Raw genomic sequence first — 21,515 nt, forward strand, 5'->3', positions numbered from 1 at the left:
CTTGGTGCAGGAGGTAGAGCAGAGTAATGAATCCCACGAAGGTCTCTCACTGCCGGTGTTATCTCTCAGGGCACGCAGGTGTGAGAAGTGGTGTGACCAAGTCAGGGAATTGAGACTCAGCAGTCGCTTGCAGCATGCACAAGAGTGATTGAAGGCGGCTGACTGGGCAGAGTGCTGATTGATTCCAGCTGGCAATCTGCTATAAATTCCACAGCTTCACTTGGGATGGGCTGCTGGAGACAACTTGTCAACATCCTCGATTCCTCCCTCTGTGATGCCTTCAACCCTTTGGGATCTGGTGAGCGACCTTGGTTGCAGGGAGTACAGGTTGGACTTGGTACTTGGTAGTGATTTGTTGTCTTGTGCTTCATCACAGACGCTGGACAAAACCTCATGCCTGTCTGGAGAAAGTGCGTAACTGGAGACATCTCTTTGCCTGCTACTACATCGTAGATTATGGATGGCTCATCGACTGTGGCGGGTTTTCAACATCATCTCCGACAACGGCGCCAAGATCTCCACACCCGGTACTAGCTTCAGTATTGGCATCAGTCTCAACATCTCTCGATGTCGGCAGTTACCACTCAGGATTTTCCTTTGATGTTGGCTCAGCATCGGACTACTTCACCATCACCAGCTCCAATTCCTCAGCAATCACCCTCCACCCCTCAACACTGGGTGGATTCTTGGGCTCCCTCTCCAATGACCTTTGAGGAGGTGACCACACAGGCAGGGATGGATGCAGGTCTGGATCCTGATACTGCATAGTCTCTGCTCACTCTTCTGAGATCTAATGAGAGCACCCCATCTGCATCTATTTCTCATGGCTTGGATGATGACACATTTGGAGATGAGCCCATTTCTGTGCCCGAGCCTCCCAGTATGTCTTCTGCAAACCATCCATCTTCTTCTCATGGCCTGCTTGCACATGAGTAGTCTACGTGGAAGTCTCCAATAAATTATTATCTGGATCAAGGCTTATTGCCCCATGGCAGATGGGGTAACTCTAGCTGTTTCCAGGCTACAGAGTTGCCTGGCTTTCATTATGACTACCAAGAGTTTCAAATTATGGAAGGCAAGGAAGCGTGCTTCTGGAAATATGGTGCCTGCTGCAACTCAGGTTATGCCATCTTGTTCAGAATCTACCCCTTCGCCTATTCCTACCCAGACATTAGCTGCAACACAAACCTTGGTTGAAGTGCTGCCTTTGAGACTTGCTGTAAGTACTCAAACTGTTGAGGTGGTTTGTGCACCATGACTACCAGCTGTTAATACACAGATCATGACAGTGGGACTTGGAACTGACAGGTCTACTATACATTTGAGTAATGCTAGCATGCAAATAACCACCCTGAGCCATTTTCGGATGATTACGAATTGGATTCATATTCTGCAAGTACGGATTCCAATGCCTCAATGTGAAATTAGACTGTGATCTGCATTGATAATGAATGTGCTGCTATATTTGATCAGCTTGAAGCAGGGTAGCTTAGCAAATGTTTCCATAAAGGTTCACTTGGTGGCTTTGTCCTCTCGCCACACTGGATGGGATAGGAAGACAGTCTTCTCTCAATAAATAATTTGTACCTGCCAGTCCATAAACCAATGGACCAGTGGAGTTTACCTTTGGTTCTAGCAGCCTTAACTGAGAAACCATTTGAATCAATGGCTGTAGCCATGCTAAATGGCTGTAGCCACTTAGGACGGCATTTCTAATCACAATAACTACAGCATGTCGCGTGAGCGAGTTGACCACATTCTGGGTGGATTAGCCATATACTAGATTTTATTCCAGATAAGTTTGTTCTTCAATTGGACTCGAGTTTCCGCCCAAAAATAGTAGAAAGACTTTCATCTAAACCAAGACATTATGCTTCCAACCCTTTTCTGTAATCCAGACAGATGTTTAGAAAAGTCACTACATGCGCTGGATGTGTGCAGGGCATTACTCTTCTATATAAAGATAACACAGGACTTTCGTAAGACAAGACATCTCTTTGTATCTTACAAGGGTAGGGTGAAAGCGACTTTGGTCTCCAGACAACAAATGCCACATTGATTGGTTGAGTTGATTTACTTAGCATATAGACAGCAGAATATGGACCCGCCAAGGACAATAAGGGCATATTCGACCAGGGCTTATGCCACTTTGGCAGCACATATGTCGAGCATGAGATTTAGAGACTTTTGCATGGCTGCAGCGTGGTCATCAGAACAAACACTATGCATTAGACCTTTGCTCTGCTGCAGAGACGGAATTTGGGAGGAGTGTACTAAAGAAAGTGCTGATGTAGCTTACTGCACTCTCCACCGCAGGAGGTGGCTAGTTAAACACCTATACTTATGGAGGTCATCGGATCATGATCCAGATAAACAAGTTGCTTATCTGTAACATAATCTGGTAGTGATCCTTTGACATTCATAAGACTCTCCCTACCTCCCCACAACAGTAAGTGACCTGGGTAATGTCACCAAGAATGAATGGGTGCACTCTGGAAAAGTGTATAATGACTCCCTTTGTGAGTAGATGATGGCTGGATGTTTCTGCATTGTCGGCCATAAAATAAATTGAGGAAAACTGTGCTGAACTGCCGATATGTACGGAAGTGCTGCACATGCAGAGGGTGGTTACAGGTGCCACGAGTAGCTAGCAAACTCTACCCGGATAGTCCTGCACAGGTGTAGAACCCATACTTATGAATGTCATCGGATCACTACCAGATCATTTGTTATAGGTAAGCAACATGGGTTTTTTACTATGTGTGTTCCCTTTTTTCCAGGAATCAATTAGTGATTTCTATTGGTATTATTCTGGAAAAGATGTTATTGATGAACAAGGACAACGTAATTTCTCTAAAGCAATTCAAGTTGCAAAGCAGGTCTTCAATACTCTCACAGAATATATTCAGGTAAACCCAAGAAATTGTGATATGAAACCCTCCAGAGTTTTCAAAAAACATCTCCATCCTTACTTAAGCATTGGAATGTGTTTATATATGTATTTGTTAAATATATATCCTGCTCTTTCTGACAGGCTCAGAGTGACTTACAGCATTTTAAAATATTAATAATAGTGTTCTGAAAAGACTCACAATCTTAAAAAATAAAATAAAAAGGGGGAAAGTTATCCAGAAGGTACTTGGTTCTCCTCAGGCCCATGGAGGGGCCTTACCCTCTGCTATGGATATGACATAGTATCAATTGTCCATGGAGAAACAATACAAAAGAACTATGGTCTTTTCATGCATCCCAGTTACTTCAGCATAACATCAGCATAACTTTAGTTGAGATCCTATATTTCTCTGACACAAAGGTTGGGGCAAAAAACTGCTCTTAAAAATAGAAAAAAGAAATCCAGCTCTGTATGCAAAAGGATGTCCATGTGAAGCTGTTGAATTAATGGGGAAGGTGGCTTGGGCTGAGCATGATTAACCTAATAATTACTGTATTATCATTCACTGTGCATTTTTATTAACAATTCCCACAACTTGTCATGTGGCAATGATCAACTGACACTGTGAAGTGAATACAACTTTTGTTTTCTTTTTAAAATATCTTTTTCTAACACATGCTCTTTTTGGGATTGGGGGAATTTTGCAGGGACCTTGTACAGGTAACCAGCAGAGTCTAGCGCATAGCAGGCTGTGGGATGCTGTTGTTGGTTTTCTTCATGTATTTGCTCACATGCAGATGAAGCTGTCTCAGGTACCGAATGATTTAATAAACACGCTCTGGTCATCTCTCACTTAACTATTGTAATTTTCTTCTCTCTTCCTCTAATTTTCCATTGTTTTACCTCAGTTCCCTCATCTCTGTTCAGCACTCTACTGTGAAAGGCTTTTGAGGCCAATCTTACAGTTCGTGTGTTTGCCCCCAAACCCAAAACATATGTAATGGGGGGAAACTTCAGGCTGCCTTTCTTCAAAATAGAAAAATATTATCATTTGTTATTAAAGCCCAATTAATTTAAGAGTGAAATGAGGCAGGAATCTTTGCATAAAACAAATAAGAATAATGAATAACATGATACATCCAGTTAGGCTGCATGTTGAGTTTTGTCATTTTTGGAATGTAATAACCAGGATGTGGTGGTATACGAATATACTTGCGTTTGGAAAACAGAAAAATGAGACCCTTACTTTAATGTATAAAATACATGGGGTTATTCCAGTCTAGTGCTTGCATAAGCAGAATGGCAGTTCCACTTGCCCAAGGGTGGAAGTGGCAGGATTTCCACTGACTTGACCCTCAATAGACAGTCCCCTATGCCATACTCAACCAAGAATAGCTGGGAGAACCATTTCTATTTTATTATATACTGATGATGCGGCAATTGTATCTATCATGCCAGTAGGAATGAGACGCGCTTTGAGAGCCCTTGCGAAGTTCTGTGAAGGGGAGGCGTTGTCCATCAATACCCAAAAAACAAAAATAATGGTTTTCAGTAAGCGTAGGAGATCTTATAAATGGTCAATCAATGGTAGGAGCCTTCAACAAGTCAAAACATATAAGTATCTGGGCCTCATATTCAATTTGAGGAATTCCTGGAGACCACATTGTGAGTTTGTGACTGAAAATGCTCAAAGATCCATTGCAGCTATTAAGAAATTTTTTTACTCTAAAGGTGCTCAGAACATCCCGGCAGCGCTAAGGGTATATCAGGCGAAACCTCGAGCTCAGATGCTATATGGTGCCCAGATTCTTTTAGCTGGAAACTTACAATCTTTTGAAGTTATTCAGTCAAAGTTTTTACGGTACATCTTCAAACTCTCCAGCTGCGTCTCGAACGCAGCTTTGCGTTTGGAAGCAGGCATTATTAGATTAACTGCTCAGGCCCGGCTACAAGCAGTCTTATATTGGCTTAAACTTACTAGCTGTCCCCAAGGTTTAGGCTCACTAACTTTGATGGATGATTTCTGTTCCACTTAGAGGAGGAATATACTTGACATCCTGGGTAATTGTGGCCTTTTGGAGCAATATATACGATCGTTAAATTATGATAAGGCAAAAAAAATCATTACACAGAGGGTAAGAGACATAGAAAAGCAGAGTGACCTTAGCCTGATTGCTTCCAGATATAATTATCTCAGCTTTTCAAATTACCCGAGGCCAGCTGCGTACCTTACACATTTGCCTACACCTAGACTGAGAAGGGTCTTCTCTCAGGTCCGTTTTAATATCCTCCCTTCAGCTGTGTTAGAAGGCAGATTTCGAGGGATCCCCTTGGAGGAATGTATGTGCCCATGTGGAGCTGCTGAGGTGGAAACATTAACACATACTTTGTTTAACTGCCCTTTCTATGATATTGCCCATTCCATTCAGATCGCCCACTATCAAAAGAAACATTTGGATTGGTCTGAGGAACATTTTATTGTTTATTTTTTAGGAGATAGGCATGAAGAAGTTACTCATAGGCTTGCTTGTTTTAGTTCTGAGACATGTAAAATAAAGTGTCTGCAAATTGGTTTTTAAATTTTTACTTATGTTATTGTATTGTACTGTATTGCTCTTTGCTGTAGTGTTTATTTGGTCATTGACCGTAAATAAATGAGTTCAGTTCAGTTCACTATTCCTGAGAGTCTACTCAGGATTGGCTTTTCAACCAATCCACTATTCAGGATTGGCTTTTCAGGGGCGCTGGGGGCTACAGGTCAGAGGAGAGGCTGAGAAAGCCCTATTCTGCAAGTGCTGTGCTATGGGCTGGGACCAAAAGAACCACGTAACTAGTTCCACATGCCTGGTTGTGATTTTGGCATATGTATTGAACACCAACCTTCCATGCTAGGGATGTGCAGAACATTTCAAGGTCAAAACATTTCAACTTGAAACAGAACACCCTTTAAATAAAGCGCCTGTTCTGAGCTCACAACAACACTGTCTCAAGTCGAAATGTTTCAACGTTCTGAGTGCCATTTTTGAGGGCTGTTTTACCCTTGCTGATTGGTTTACTGTCATTGGCTTCCAATTGGCTGGTGATCTCCTTGCTTCTTGGTTGGCTTTTTATCATTTAAATCTAGTATTGTCAGGGGCAACTGTGCCCCCATTAGCTGGAGGCAGGGAGTGGGAGTCCAAAGGAGGCATTTTCAAATTTCATTTAAGGAGCTGCTTGGAGGCAGAGAGACAGAGAGCCATTTGTGCCTCAGGAGAGAAGGATAATCAGGGAGACCGCAGCAGCACTGAGAGCAGAGGGTGGTGGTGGTGGTGGTGGTGGTGGTGGTGGTGGTGGTCTGAGCCTACCTTGCCATGTTGCGTATCTGTGTCTCTATTTTTTGTTGGGGTTTTTTTTAATCTCTTTAATTTGCAGTGCTAATAACTGCTTTTATTTTCTTTTTCTAATTTTTTTTAATTGTACCAGCAGGAATTTAACTGGGTGCTGCTTGGAATTTTTTATATATATATTTTATTTATATATATATATATATATATATATATATATATATATATATATATATATACACACACACACACACACACACACACACACACACACACACACACACTGTGTGTGTGTGTGTGTGGTGCCTTGTCAGTAGGAGCCCACCGAGGAAGCCACCAACCCTGCAGTAATGCTGAGCAGTGTGTTCGGCAGTACCTGCAGAAGCTAGTGTCAGGTCAGGAGATGGAGCTGATCCAGTTTTGAGCAACACTTTGGCATGTCTGGCTGGACTTGGTGGCAGTTACCACACAGTTCCTCTTGTGCCTACCAACCACTGTCCACAGCAAGAAGGTGATCTCCATGGCTGGAGGCTTGGTGACAGCCCATCATGCACACATGGATGCTGGCATGGTGGAGTGACTGGTCTTCCAGAAGGCAAACCTCCCCCTGCTGTGCTATCCTGAGCTGGTCATGGAGGGTGAGTGACTCATGGTCAGCTCCACCCACTGCAACAGCACTGGCAGTCCACACTGCCCAACCCCAACCCCAGATGTGTAACAGTCTTCCTGTTAGTGCTGCCGACAATTGCAGACATGCACACTCGCCACCACCATGGCTGCTGATGAGATGATGGACTGGTGCCCTGACTCATGTGTCAGGCTGTCAGATGGGGCCCAGCAACAATTTGAGGCCATGGTGTTATCCAGATGTAGGCAATTAGTCAAGGATGCACACTGGAGAAGAAGAGAAGAAAGACTTTTTCTCATGGTAAGAGTAAAAGGTTTCTTTTTTGACAGACCATTGGTCCATCAGGCTATGACTGCTCTGTTCTCCTCTCTCTCTGTGGCAGACCGGATGGAAGGAAGGAAAGTTTGATTTTGTTCTCTCTCTCTCTCTCTCTCTCTCTCTCTCTCTCTCTCTCTCTCTCTCTCTCTCTCTCTCTCTCTCAGCACTGTGTATAACATGCTATGCTACTGCTGCTCTATCTTGTTTTGCTGGATCTCAGTTTGACAAAGGCAGAACTTTAGTTTCTGCCTTTCTTGATTTGTGGCTTGTTTTGCTGGTGAGAAATGTACAGTGGCAGCTCTCTGAGTGTGTGAGTAATATTTCTTGGTGATTGCTGTGATGAACTCTATGCCTGGCCCTGAGAATAACTTGTGCTTCACTCACTGCTCTGGTCTGCTTTGCAATCTACATTGCAAGGTGTACCCAGTGACTGAAATTTTTCTAGTTGGGCTTATAGCTATGCTTGCTGCTAAGGTGCTGCTGTGGCAGCTGTGGCAGTGCTTGGTACAGAAAGAGTCACAACTGTGCATGAAAGAGCAACTTGTGCCAGTAATGTTACTGCAGTGTAGGCACTGTGGCTGGCAGTGGATTCTGGGTCAGTGATTTTTTTAAAAAAATTTGGCCATTTTTTGACTGTGTTTAAAATATATGTTCTGTGTTGGGAGGGACAGATTCCCTTTTACCTTGTGCTTCTGTGGTGTTGTTCAAGGCAGGGTTGCAAAATGCATTGCAAATTGCAATGCAAAACTTGTGTGCTCTCTGTGAGTGCAGCTTGTTTTAGCTATAGGGAACAGTGGGGAAATTCAAAACACCCCATTGTTCCCCATGGGTAGCTGCTAGGGACCCCCAGGTGGGTTGTGTGGTAGGGCAAGATGGGTGCTTGCCCTACCCAACCCACCAAAGAAATGAACAATCAGGTGATTTTAAACAAAATTTTAACCATTCCCCCAAACCCCCATAAGATCATATGTCCGAAACACTCAAAACATTTCAATTTGTGTTGCATCAAAACATCTGGTTTGACCGCTGTTCTGACAAAACGTTTCATCCATTTACATTTCATTTCGAGCTTGAAACAGAACACGAAAACTGTTTCATGCACATCCCTACTCCATACCATGTGACACAACACTTTTGAAACTGAAGGGAGTCTCAAAAAGACTTTGTGATATGGCACGAGGGTTTCCTGTTTAAATACAAAAGCACTTTTCTGGGCTTGCCCAAAATCTTAGGGACCTAAAGCAGTCTTTTGAATCCTAGTCATTTTGGTTTACAATATGATCTGGTTCACATGTACAGTTTAACTGCAGTTAAAGCTACCAGATGTAACTGTAGTACACCCAAACATGCAAAACCACAGTCCAGCCTCAAAAGTAAACTCCAGTTTGCCCCGACAAACTCCATCTAGGACCTGAGGTTTTTGTCAAGGTTCATCCCCCTATAACCACAGTTTTGCTACCAAAGCATTATACCTGAAGGCAGACTCATCCCTAACCACAGTTAAGTGCCCATTTCCAAACTCCAATCATAGAGGTGGTGGTGCAGACCCGCCCGAGGATGCTCCGTGCATTTGGCACTTCTAGCTGGCAGCTGCTTAGAAAACCAGCCCCGCCCCTCTTGTCAGTCATGCAGGTCACGCAGGTGCCTGCAATGCTGAAGAGGGATTAGGGGAGATTGAAGTTTTATTTTTCTTCTTGTTGTTTTTCAACAAGGATAGTTGGGGGCCACACTAGAGCAGGGACCCCCTTGGATTCTCTGGTGGTTAAGTGGCCAGCCCAGCTCGTGAGCTCGCAGTCCATGGGTGGGGACAATGCCTTAATAGGCTCAGGCATATCCCCAAGTGATTGTCCCTCTCATGAGATTGTTAGCCCACAGGGCATCAAGCTGCTTGCAGCGGCTTAGTGATGGCTCTGGCTGGAGTGCTCTGCCGGGGTCTCCTCTCACGACACCTTACCTGGTCATGGTGGGACAGACCCCACCCCCACCCAGCGTCCTTTGCCCTGCTCCATCTGCATATCCCCTTCTGATGAGTGTGGGTTCTCCCCTCTTATCCTGCAAAGAAAGCAGGATTCCACCCTTCCTATGCCCCGATCCCCCTGGGGATTGGAGTTTGCGTTGTGCTTTCAGGTGCAGGGCCACGTGGCAGCGGGTGGCAGTGTCATGGCTGGCAGAAGTGGTGCTGGCATTGCAGGGTATTTAAAGGGCATTTGATGTGCTTCTCCTGCCAAGGCAGGTGGGGCATTCTGAAAATGCACAGTCTTGCTCAGCACGTCCCGCAGGAGATCGTAGCCAATTGCAGCTGACGCAATGACACTTTGCCCACAGTCTGGTTGTGGAGTTGGATGGGATGGGGATGGGAGACTGAGTGGCTGGGAAGGGTTCCCCTCTTCCTCTACTCTTGTTAGGCTAATGGTGATTAGTTGTACGTCTGTGGTGCAAATTGGAGTTTGTAATTTTAACTCCAGTTAGTGTTAACTGCTGTTAATTTGTACATTTGAACCTGGCCTGTGTAAATGCAAAGATTTCCTGCTGCTACAAAGGTAGTAATCTTTGTTCACAGGTAGACTAACTGAGCCAATTATTTTCTCTCAGTGTCCTGTCCAGACAGAGCACTGCCTATCCCTTATAAAAGTTAAGGAATTCAGAGTGGGCTATTGTCTCACGTGCTTCTTCCTCTACGCTGCTCACATGTTCCATCTATCTATCTATCTAATTCTCTAAGCCGTACCCGTAGCTAATCCCATGCATGGCAGCTCTCGTGAGAGTTTGCAGGCAGAAGCACCATGGTGATTGAGTAGTGAGGATTCCATATGCAGATAGGGAGGAGGAGCCTGTGGTGGTTACAGTCAGTTGGAATGCAACTGTTACTGGTTGGAAGATGTCCTTGATTGTAGAGGAGAGGAATCTATCTATCTGTCTATCTATCTCTCTATCTATCTATCTAAAAGGATAGTGGACAGGGGTCTGCAAAGAGAGGGGTCATGAGCAGGGAGAGAGCCCTTTCAGGAGAAGGAGGCTGTCATGGTGTGAATTAGATGAGAAAACAAGATCAGTTAACTCATGAAGGAAGAGAGAGAGAAAGAAAAAAAGAAGGGGGTAGACGGGGAGAGCGAGTGGAGGAGAAAGAGAGAAAAAGAAGGGAGGGGAAGAAGGAAGGGCAAGGGACAGGCCCAAGTTTTTCAGTGGCCTAAGGCGAACGAGTGGCCATGGCAGCGGCAGGAGCAAGGAAGGGCCCAGTCAACCACTGCTGCTGTTTGGGGCTACCGAGGCCATTGGCGGAGGCTGGCAGGCAAGGGACAGAACTGGGCCTGTCAGCAGCCTGAGGGGAAGGCCCAAGTCTTTCAGCGGCCTGAGTGGTGGCAGCAGCAAGAACGGACCTGGTCAACCACTGCTGCTTTTGCTCCTGTGGGAAGGAGCAGGAGTGGGGCTCGGGTGAGGGTGGGGAGGTCTCTGGGGATAGGGGGCTGCAGCTTGGCCAATAGGCGCCACGACACTGCAGTGTAACCAAGAGGGTTAAGGGAGATGGAGTAAAGGGATGGAGGAGTGAGGGGGATGGAAGCAAGTGAATGGAGGAGGAGGAGCAGGAGTGTGGCTCAGGTGAGGTGGGCTGTTGCAGGGGGTGAGGAGAGCAATCAAGAACTAGTGTGCAGATGCTCTGCGCGGGTTAAGTTAGTTTCTCTTGTTAGTCTTAGTCATGGTTACATGTAACCCATGTTTTATCTGCACTATCACTAGCCATGTTTAATACTATGTTCACTCGTAATAACGGTTTATAAACCTTCTTCCAATCCTGGTTTATACTGAAAAGATTGACGATTTCTATTCTGAAAAATGCTGTTATAAATTTCAAGTTATATTTCAAAGCTTTGATACAGTATTTGTCCTGATACTTTTTATAAGTTGGTAGTTTACAAAGTTATTTAATTTTGATATCAACAATATCCTCCCTCATCACTTGCAGACCTTGCTTTCCCCAAAAACCTTCACTGTCAGCCTCCCACCCACCCCCAGAACATCGCCCCCTTCTTTCCTTTACTTGTCAAATTGGACGGGTGGGAGTAGCAGTGGCAGTGTGCATGGAGAACAGAAAAGATTTGTCTTCTTCCCATCTCTCTCAGTTCTTCTGACATTCTGGATAGCAGCACACTGGGGCAGAAAGCTTTGGTGAACTTCCTTTATTATGGTTCCCAAAGGCTTTGTGCCCCAGCATGTTGCTATCCAGAACATCAGGACAATGGAGAGAGTGAGGAAGAAGAGAAGACTGCCACTGCTCTTCCAGGCATTGTGCTCTTGTACTCTGCTACCAAACACATCAGGGGGAGGGAAGGAGGCGACAAATCTCCTACCCAAGCGCCATTCCCACCTGCCAGGTAAGTAATTTGATCAGAGCTAGGGAAAGATTTGGGAACATAAAAGGTTCATCAGGGTCTGACGGCCCCAGAAATCCTTTCTGAGCCTGGCTTGGGAGAACTTCATTGGCAACTCTAATATCAACCAATTATTGTTAGGGAAAAAGAGTTTCTTGACTTGGGTTGGGTCCAGTGAAGTATACACTTTGTTACACATCAGGTTTTCCCCCGCCTTTGCACTGCAGACCCACTGCCCCCTGAAAAGCCCCTCCTGGAGGTTGGAGGAGCTCCTGGAACAGTGTGTAATGAAACACAATGAGAGGGCTGCAATCGAGAGAGGAGAACAATAGAAATTATTGAACCTCCCCAAGTCCAAGCCAGAGAACTGAGGTTCAGTTTTCTAGCTATGCTTGTAGTCAGTGGTTTAGATAAAAATTTTCTTGAATATTTTATTTCATGTTGACAGGACTCTAGCCAAATTGAATTACTGAAGGAATTAATGGATCTTCAGAAGGATATGGTGGTCATGTTGCTGTCTATGTTAGAAGGTAATTTTAAGTTTTTTTCAAAGGTCTGTTTTTTCCTCTTTACACACTATTGTATTGCTAGACTGTATACTTACTGTTTTTCACAACCAAGTCTATATTTCAGGTTGTACGGCTGTAAATTATCGGATTATCCCACTAATAGCCTATATGGGCCATTCCAGAGGGTGTTTGAGATAATACAGATCCGAAATAGGAAGCCTATTTTAGTACAGAATCATCCCATAGCGTTCGGGGAATTCTGGAACATTCCAGAGTTCCAAATGGTGATGGGTGTCTGCTTCCCCACCCCTGGTTGCAGCTGGGGTGTGTAGAAACCATCTTCTACCCACCTGCTGGCTGGCCTGCCAATACATTTATTTCTTAATTTTAAAATGTCTTAGCTGGTTATTCTACCTACAATTTAAAAAGTAGACCAGTAGGTTATCTGCTTGTTACATCACTTCCCCTGAGATTCTCTGATGTTACATCCCTTTTCTTCCATGTTTCTCTGTGAGTACAATTACTGGGTTACTTTAAAATAATAATTTTAAAATAATGGATGGTCAGGTTCATGTGTAATTAAATACACAGAGTCCAGCCATTCTCACCTACATGTGTGCCAACTTTCAGAGCTTCCATTTTAGCCTCTCTTCTTTTTTTCTGCTGATTTTTTAGCTTTCTCCATATAATTCTATGGGAATTTTTGCTGATTAAAAAAAAAAAGAGTTCCAAATCCAATACCACATTTCTGAAGGATCCAAAGGACCTGGGACCTAACTCTGTGGTTCTGGGTCGCATCATATCCAATCGGGAATTTGTGATTGTGCACAGCCCTAGCAGTTTGCATAATTAACTTTCTAGTGAAACAATGCTATATTAAAAACATTTAAAAGCGGTGCAAAGGAAACCAGCTTCAGGGAAGGGAACAATGCAGTGGTGGGTTCAGTTATACTGAAAATATCCAGCTTGTCAGTCATAGCATTACATATTATCTCCAACAAAAAGCACAATGTTTGGTTATATTAGCATTGCACAACAATGATCACAGAGACAAGATTTACTGATAAAGTTTGCATCTCCTGGTTTCTGTGAGTTTCAGTTTTCTAAACAAGTTCCATAACAAACACAAAACAGAGTTCACCCAAGTTTATTTATGTGGATGTATTAACCATCCTTGTATATCCAGATAGGTTGTTCAAAAGCCTTTCCGCCTATCCTGCTTCTTTTTGTTCGCTTTCAATTTTTAAAATGTGTATTGTTTGCCTTCTGCTATCTGACGTTATAGCTGTAGCCTTTCTTCTACAAATTGATTATGTATTTGATGGTGAATCATGATTTTTAAATTATTTATTATTATTTTTCGATTTCTATACCGCCCTTCCAAAAAATGGCTCAGGGTGGTTTACACAGAGAAATAACAGATAAATAAGATGGAACCCTGTCCCCAAAGGGCTCACAATCTAAAAACATACATACGATAGACACCAGCAACATCACTGAAAGTACTGATGGCGATTATGCACACACTGTTGGTTTTGTAATTTCCTGTGATGGTCAGCTACAAGGGGTTATGTAGTGCGAGCATGAAGACTCACATGCAGGCAGTCTTCCCTTTCCCCTTTTCTCTACGTCAGCCCCTTGAATCCCTCCTGCGAGGTCCAGGCAACTTCTACAAACAGAACTCTGCTCATGGAAGGTGTTTGCACCCAATTTCCATGCATTTCCCTTCTCACTGCCACTCTGCTTGCATTCCCAACAGTCCCCCAACGCTCACATTGTAGGCTTACAGGGACTCAGGATGCTGTAGTAGGGAATGCGAGGGAAGGAATATTGCTTGTGTGAGAGCTGTTGCATTTGCTCTATTTAAGATGTGGTTTCTGGCATCATTTGCAGGATATACCCCATCTGTGGTTGTTTCTTCATCAATCATACATTTGAATCTTTTTAATAAAATCTCTGTACTTTCCCACTTTTAGGCAATGTTGTGAATGGAACAATCGGCAAGCAGATGGTTGACATGCTAGTGGAATCCTCCAACAATGTAGAAATGATTCTAAAGTTTTTTGATATGTTTTTAAAACTGAAGGATTTGACTTTCTCTGATGCATTCAAAGAATATGATCCTGATGGCAAGGGTGTCATTTCAAAAAGAGATTTCCACAAAGCAATGGAAAGCCATAAACACTACACTCAATCTGAAACAGAGTTTTTGCTCTCCTGTGCTGAAACAGATGAGAATGAGACTCTAGACTACGAGGAATTTGTGAAACGGTTTCATGAGCCGGCCAAAGACATTGGCTTCAATGTTGCTGTTCTCTTGACAAATTTGTCGGAGCACATGCCTCACGATACCCGACTGCAGACTTTCCTTGAACTTGCAGACAGTGTTTTGAACTATTTCCAGCCCTTCTTAGGGCGCATAGAAATAATGGGCAGTGCAAAACGTATTGAACGTGTTTACTTTGAAATAAGTGAATCAAGTCGGACACAGTGGGAGAAACCACAAGTTAAAGAATCAAAGAGGCAGTTTATTTTTGATGTAGTAAATGAAGGAGGGGAGAAGGAAAAAATGGAGCTTTTTGTTAACTTCTGTGAAGATACCATCTTTGAAATGCAATTGGCTGCTCAGATCTCTGAATCCGATTTGAATGAGAGGTCTGCAAATAAAGAAGAAAATGAGAATGAGAAGCCTGAGGAGCAGGATCCTAGAATGGGCTTCTTTTCTCTAGTGACAGTCAAATCAGCTTTAGTAGCTCTCAGGTATAACATGATGACACTGATGAAAATGTTGAGCATGAAAAGTATAAAAAAGCAGATGAAAAAAATGAAAAAAATGACAATGAAAGATATGATAATGGCATTTTTTTCCTCCTACTGGAGCATTTTACTAGGCTTAATGCATTTTATATCAAGTGTCTTCCGAGGTTTCTTTCAAATAATGTACAGCTTGTTGCTTGGAGGAAGCCTAGTAGAAGGGGCTAAGAAGATCAAAGTGGCTGAACTTTTAGCCAACATGCCTGACCCCACTCAGGATGAGGTGCGTGGTGACGGGGAAGAGGCGGAACGGAAACCAGCAGAAGCTGCCCTGCCTGCAGAAGACCTGACTGATCTGAAAGCTTTGTCCGAAGATAGTGACCTACTCTCGGACATATTTGGTTTGGATTTAAAAAGAGAGGGAGGACAATATAAACTAATTCCACACAATCCAAATGCAGGCCTGAGTGATTTGCTGAGCAGCCCTTCTTTACTCCCTTTACCTGAAGTCCAAGAAAAAATACCGGTACATATTATAACCTGTATATGTGTGTTGTTTAAATCTGATCTAACTACATTCATTTTATTGTTTTTAGGTATTTGAAGCAAATGCATCATGTTAGTTAATCACATTGAGCAATTAAAGTTTTACTCCTAAGGTGGCAGGGTTTCTGGTCGACATACAGAACAAAGAACTTCATGGCAAGATGTGGCAGTTGCATAAAACTCTTGCACTTGATATTTGTGCTAAGTGTGGAACTGGCGTTTCAGACTAGTGTTGCCTAACTGCGGCATGCCTCATTAGTTTTAATGGGAGCTTGTTTGCAAGAGCGCTATAGTGCAATTCTGCAAATACCAGGGTTTTAGACGTAAGCAGTCTTTGTGCACTAGTGCAACTCGGCTTGTTCCACATTCAGTTAATGGCTCTGGAAGTTGGTCACTGTCTCTAGCGTGTGTGTGTGTGTGTTTGTGTGTGTTGTTGTGATGCCTCACTGTTAGATTTGGCAATTTTTGTAGCTAAAAATCCAGCGCACTGCCATCACCTGAGGAAACCTTTAGCACTCACCAGATATGTCAAGCATCTTGGGTTAGCTGTATTGTCTTGGCACAAGGGATCTGCACATAACCGGTTCCATGCATTCCCGGGAGGGCAGGGGGGATTTAAAGGGCAGGGGAGGGTGGGGGTGTTCTTTAAGGGACAGGGGAAGTGCTACCTACCTGCCCGCCCCTGCCCCGCTGCTTTCCCCCCACCGGCACTCTCAAAAAAAGTCGGTGTGCGGGGCTGCAGCATGCCTCCCTGCAGCCCCAGTCAGCGTCACCACACAAGTGGTCAGTGTGTGTGTGTGCACAGCTTTTTGCAAGGGGGAAAATCAGCGGGGCAGGGGCTGGCAGGTAGGTAGCACTTCCCCTGACCCTTAAAGAACACCCCCCCACCCTCCGAACCGGCTTGAACACCAGTCAACAGAACCGGTTTGGCATGGTTCCATTCCAGGGGTGTAGCAAGGTTGGAGTGGGCCCAGAGACAAGATTTTAAAATGCCCCCCCCCACTGAAGCTCAGCTCATGAAGTAAAGAAATCTTAAATGAGGCTGAATAGTGGTAACAAAAAGCATAGTAAATTTATATATATATACACACACACACACACACACACACATATATACATACACACACACACCTATGTGCCACAATAGAACATCATCCTAAACTGTTTTGTAAATTGTGGACGATGCAAGTCATTTAGTGGTACTAGAGAAAGACATGCTGTTCTGGTAGCTCCAGATCTTAACACTCACATCAGTTTTGGAGGATGAATACAACTGAAGGAAGCCCAGGCGGGTGCACGGCTGGGGGAATCAGTCATGTGACTTGCCTCTGGGGAGGATCCCCAAGGCAGTGGGCCCCCAGACAACTGTCTCCTCTTGCCCTATTATAATTATTCCCCTGTTCCGTGCACATCCCTACTTGTCACAACAACCCTTCTGTCTTCACATGGGAATTGACAGTAAAAGATGCCACTCAGGATAAACATCAACAAAGGATTTATTCTTATTTGAAATAAATGTAACTCTTCTCTCCTTTACACAGAGCTACATATCAATATATAATCCAAAAACAGTTTCACTCCAACCTCAACTTTCACAGACTCCTTCTTCCCATCTGCATATGGAATCCCCGCTGCCCAATCACTACAGTGCTTTTACTGCCTCCACTACATTCAGTACAGAATCTCCAATATAATTTTATACCTCACAACAAACATAAATACAAATGTTTTCTCATAATTCTAAAAGAAAACAACCCTTCATTTTGCCAAATCTCCCCTCCCTTTTTCTTAAATTGAACACTGATCTTTATCCAAAGTTTAGTGTGTAGCAATCACTAGGGAATGTGGAGAATACACCTGGAACTATGTGGCCATTAGGTTCTTCCTAGAAAGAGCATCAGCAATCACATTTCTCTTCCCAGCAATATATTCCATGCATATTAACTTTCATAACCATCTCTGCAATTTTGTGTTTGTATTCTTCATAGTTTGCAACCATTGCAGAGCATGATAATCAGTTAAGAAGTGTAAATTCCCATCCCCAAACATATGATCTTAACTTTTCCAATGCCCAAATCATTCCAAGACATTCCTTTTGGACTGAAGTAAAGTTCATTTCCTGTGTTGACAATCGTCAATGCAGGTAAGCAACACAATGCTTTACTCCTTTCTCCTCTTGCATCAACACAACCTCCAAACGATGGTCTGATACATCAGTTACTACATAAAAGTGTTTATTATATTCTGGAGCTTTTAACACTGGTCTAGTCATTATTATTTTATTTATTCGATTTTTATACTGCCCTTCCAAAATGGCTCAGGGCGGTTTACAATTAAAAACAGAAACCAATAACAGAAATATAAATATGAACACCAGTTAAAAAACATCTTAAAAACAATTAAACTATCAGAACAATTAAAACCCTGAAAACCAGGTTACCATTAAAACTAATTAAAAACCCTAAAAGGCCAGGCCAAACAGATGGGTTTTAAGAGCTCTCTTGAAGGTCAGTAAGGAATTAAGATTATGGATTTCTGCTGGGAGTGCATTCCACAGCCCAGGAGCAGCTACAGAGAAGGCCTGCCTCTGAGTCGCCACCAAAAGAACCAGTGGTAACTGGAGACGGACCTCCTTAGATGACCTTAACATGTGGTGGGATCATGTAAAAGAAGGCACTCTCTAAGATATCTTGGACCCAAGCCGTTCAGGGCTTTAAAGGTAATAACCAGCACTTTGTATTTTGTCCAGAAACATATTGTCAGCCAGTGTAACTGTTTCAAAACAGGCATAATATGGTCTCTCTGGGTAGCCCCAGAGACCAATCTGGCTGCCGCATTCTAAACTGAAGGTTCCGGACTACGTACAAAGGCAGCCCCACGTAGAGCGCATTGCAATAGTCAAGCCGGGAGGTTACCAGCTGATGCACCACTGTTTTGAGGTCATCCTCTTCAAGGAATGGGTGCAGCTGTTGAATCAGCCCAAGCTGATAGAAAGCATTCCTGGCCATGGCCTCCACCTGAGATACCAGGGTGACACCAGGGTCCAGGAGTACTCCCAAGCTGCGCACCTGCTCCTTCTGGGGGAGTGTAACCCCATCCAGCACAGGAAGATCTAACTCACCCCTCAGATTCTTAGCCCCCACAATGAGCACCTCCGTCTTGCTTGGATTCAGCTTCAATTTGTTATCCCTCATCCAGCCCATTACTACCTGTAGGCAGGCATTTAGAGAATGAGTGCCATTTCCTGAAGATGAAAAGGAGAAGTAGAAGATGAAAAGGAGAAGTAGCATACTGATAACACCCAGCACCAAACCTCCTGATGACCTCACCCAGTGGTTTCATGTAGATATTAAAAAGCATTGGTGACAGAATGGAGCCCTGAGGGATTATCGCATCCTTTAACTTCCTATGATTCCTGTGCCCTTCGTCTGGCTTTCATGTTTTCATTCGTAGATACACTGGGACTGCTATGTCTCCAAATTGTCAAATGAACTTGTGGTGGTAATCCTCCTTTCCCAGGAAAGACCTAACCTGTCTCTTAGTCCTAGTGGTACTCATGAATTAATTGCTTCCACTCTATCCCACAGAGAAATAATTGTTTCATTCCCCACTCTATGACTCAAGTAATACCACCCCAGGCAAATCTAATTGACATTTACTTGGTTTAATTATCATACCCACTCTTTGAATAGCAGATAATACTGATTCCAAATGATCCACCATATTATCACTGAATATTATTATCATCAGCAGCATCATCATCATCACATTTATATCCCGCTCTTCCTCCAAGGAGCCCAGAGCGGTGTACTACATACTTAAGTTTCTCTTTCACAACAGCCCTGTGAAGTAGGCTAGGCTGAGAGAGAAGTGACTGGCCCAGAGTCACCCAGCTAGTATTATGGCTGAATGTGGATTTGAACTTGGGTCTCCACGGTCCTAGTCCAGCACTCTAACCACTACACCACGATGGCTCTCCTATGGCAATATCATTGATGTATGCGACCACATAAGATCCCAAACCACTTAGCAAAATTTTAATCAACCTTTGAAATGAAGCAAGTTAAGCAGCCCAAATGGGAGCATGTTAAATTCATACAACCTATCTGGGATAATAAATCCTAACTTTGGCTTGGACCCTGTGCCAAAATCCCTTACACAGTTCAATGGTGGCTATAACATTATCAGGACCAAACACATCCAATAAACAATCAGTTCTGGTCATAGGAAAAGCATCAGGTTTCATTGCTGAATTGATTTTTCTGTAATCCAACCAAAACCTTATTGTGCTATCCTGTTTAGTAATTAGCACTGCAGATGAAGACCAGGGACTCATAAAGGACCGTATTAACCCCATTTCCAATTTATCCCTTATCTCACTTATATCTCCCAGTACCTTTCCTTTATCCTATAAGGAGGGGATCTAATGGGAGGATGATCACAAGTATCTATTTTATGTACAGCCATATCAGTTATACCAGCCTTAGTAGAAAATACTTCCTTAAATCTCATTAACACAGTCATTATTCAGTCCTTATCCTGGACCAAGATAACATCAGACTATTTTGTCTGCTCTAGATAACAATCCCCTTTGCATTGTTCCAATAAATCAATAATCTTTTCTTCTATAGCCGGGTTGTTAAACTCCCAGCCCACAGTCCAGATCCGGTCTGTGTAGCACCGCTGATGGGCCCCTGACCAATTGCTGCCTCCTTTGCCACCGATGCCAAGAAGTGTCATGGGCAAGAATCGTCGCTGGCAGCAAGAAGCTGTGTTGGCCTGAAAGTGGCTAATGCTGCCACTGCAGCCTCAGCTGAGAAGTGGCACAGCCGAGAAGTGCTGCTAACAGCGAGAAGCGGCGCAACTGAGGCCATTGCCACACCACGAAAAAATGGCCATTGCTGCCACCAGCACAGCCTCTAAGGAAGTGTGTGGGAGGGCTTGCAGCAAAGAAAAGGAAGGTAGAGAAGGAATGTCGAGTGGTGCAAGAGAAGTAGAAATACTCTATCTTCTTCACAGAACTTAATGGGAAGCCAGCATTCTTTATTTGTACATAACAGATAGCTGTACCCAAAGAGTATACTGTGCAAAGGCATTATGACTCAAATCGTGGAGATGCACAGCAAGTACACAGGAACATTGCATGAAGACAAGGTTTCAGAATTGGAGAGATTCTTGGAAAAGCAGCAGTTATTCTTCAAGAAAAACAACCATGTGAGCCTATTGTTAAAGGTAGCTACATGTTAGCCTATGAACATCAAAGCCTTTTTCAGATGGGGAGATGGTTAAGAGATACCTGTTTATGAGTGCAGATTTATTGTGTCCAGAGAAGCTACAGGCTTTTGTGAGCATAAGCCTATCAAGAAACACTATTGCTGAGAGGGTTAATGATTGATCAGGGAATCTGAATAGCTGCTCATTGATCAAGTAAAGTTGTTCGATGCATTTTCAGTTGTGATCGATGAGAGCACAGATGTTACTGATGTGACACAGCTTACAGTTTTTGTTTGTGGTGTTGTTGGAGATATGCTTATAATAGAGGAGTTTATGGAGGTTGTTCAAATGAAAGACATAACAGCTGAGGACATTTTTGGTAGGTGCTCTGGATAAGTTGGGCATAGACTGGACAAAAACTGTTAGTTTGGCGACAGATGGAGCTCCACAGATGGCTGGTAGAAAAGCTGGAGTAGTAGCTTCCAGGTTGAAGGCAAAAATACTTGCTATCAATACACATCATCAATTTTTTAGTGCACTGCATTCTACATCAGGAATTTCTGTGCAGCAAAACACTAAGAATGGGCAATGTATTGGATGTTGCAACAAAAACTGTTAATTGCATATGAGCATACTGAATCACAGGCAGTTCAAGGATGCACAGAAATCTGGGTTGCCATATCACACTAATGTTCATTGGTTAATTTGGGGAGCAATACTAAAACATTACTATGGATTGTGTGATGATATACAGTTGTTATTACTTTGAATTGTGCAATGATATACAAAGTTTTTCACTTTGGGGTTTCAAGGCTCTGAAACTCTTCCTAAAAAGGTCAGGTCCCAATCTAAGCCTTCTATATACAACACCCTTATATTCAATATAAGTAACAGCAGCCCCCACCCACCCCTTCTACCAAGCCATCTGTTATATATTTTGAAGAGTTGGTTGGTGAAAAATAA

At 43.4% G+C, this 21,515-nt stretch overlaps 1 protein-coding gene across 14 annotated transcripts in view; it reads left to right on the forward strand.

Annotated features, from left to right (window-relative positions):
- RYR2 (ryanodine receptor 2) overlaps positions 1–21,515 on the forward strand; it is a 625,908-nt gene that overhangs the window by 549,209 nt on the left and 55,184 nt on the right. For all 14 annotated transcript variants that reach the window (XM_053300231.1, XM_053300272.1, XM_053300252.1 and 11 more), the window contains 4 exons: positions 2,781–2,909; positions 3,601–3,705; positions 11,978–12,059; positions 14,015–15,318. In XM_053300231.1, coding sequence (XP_053156206.1) covers positions 2,781–2,909; positions 3,601–3,705; positions 11,978–12,059; positions 14,015–15,318 — 1,620 coding nt within the window. The remainder of the gene's footprint in view (positions 1–2,780; positions 2,910–3,600; positions 3,706–11,977; positions 12,060–14,014; positions 15,319–21,515) is intronic.

This window comes from Hemicordylus capensis, chromosome 1 (genome assembly GCF_027244095.1).
Source record: "Hemicordylus capensis ecotype Gifberg chromosome 1, rHemCap1.1.pri, whole genome shotgun sequence".
In the NCBI taxonomy this organism is placed as follows: domain Eukaryota; kingdom Metazoa; phylum Chordata; class Lepidosauria; order Squamata; family Cordylidae; genus Hemicordylus; species Hemicordylus capensis.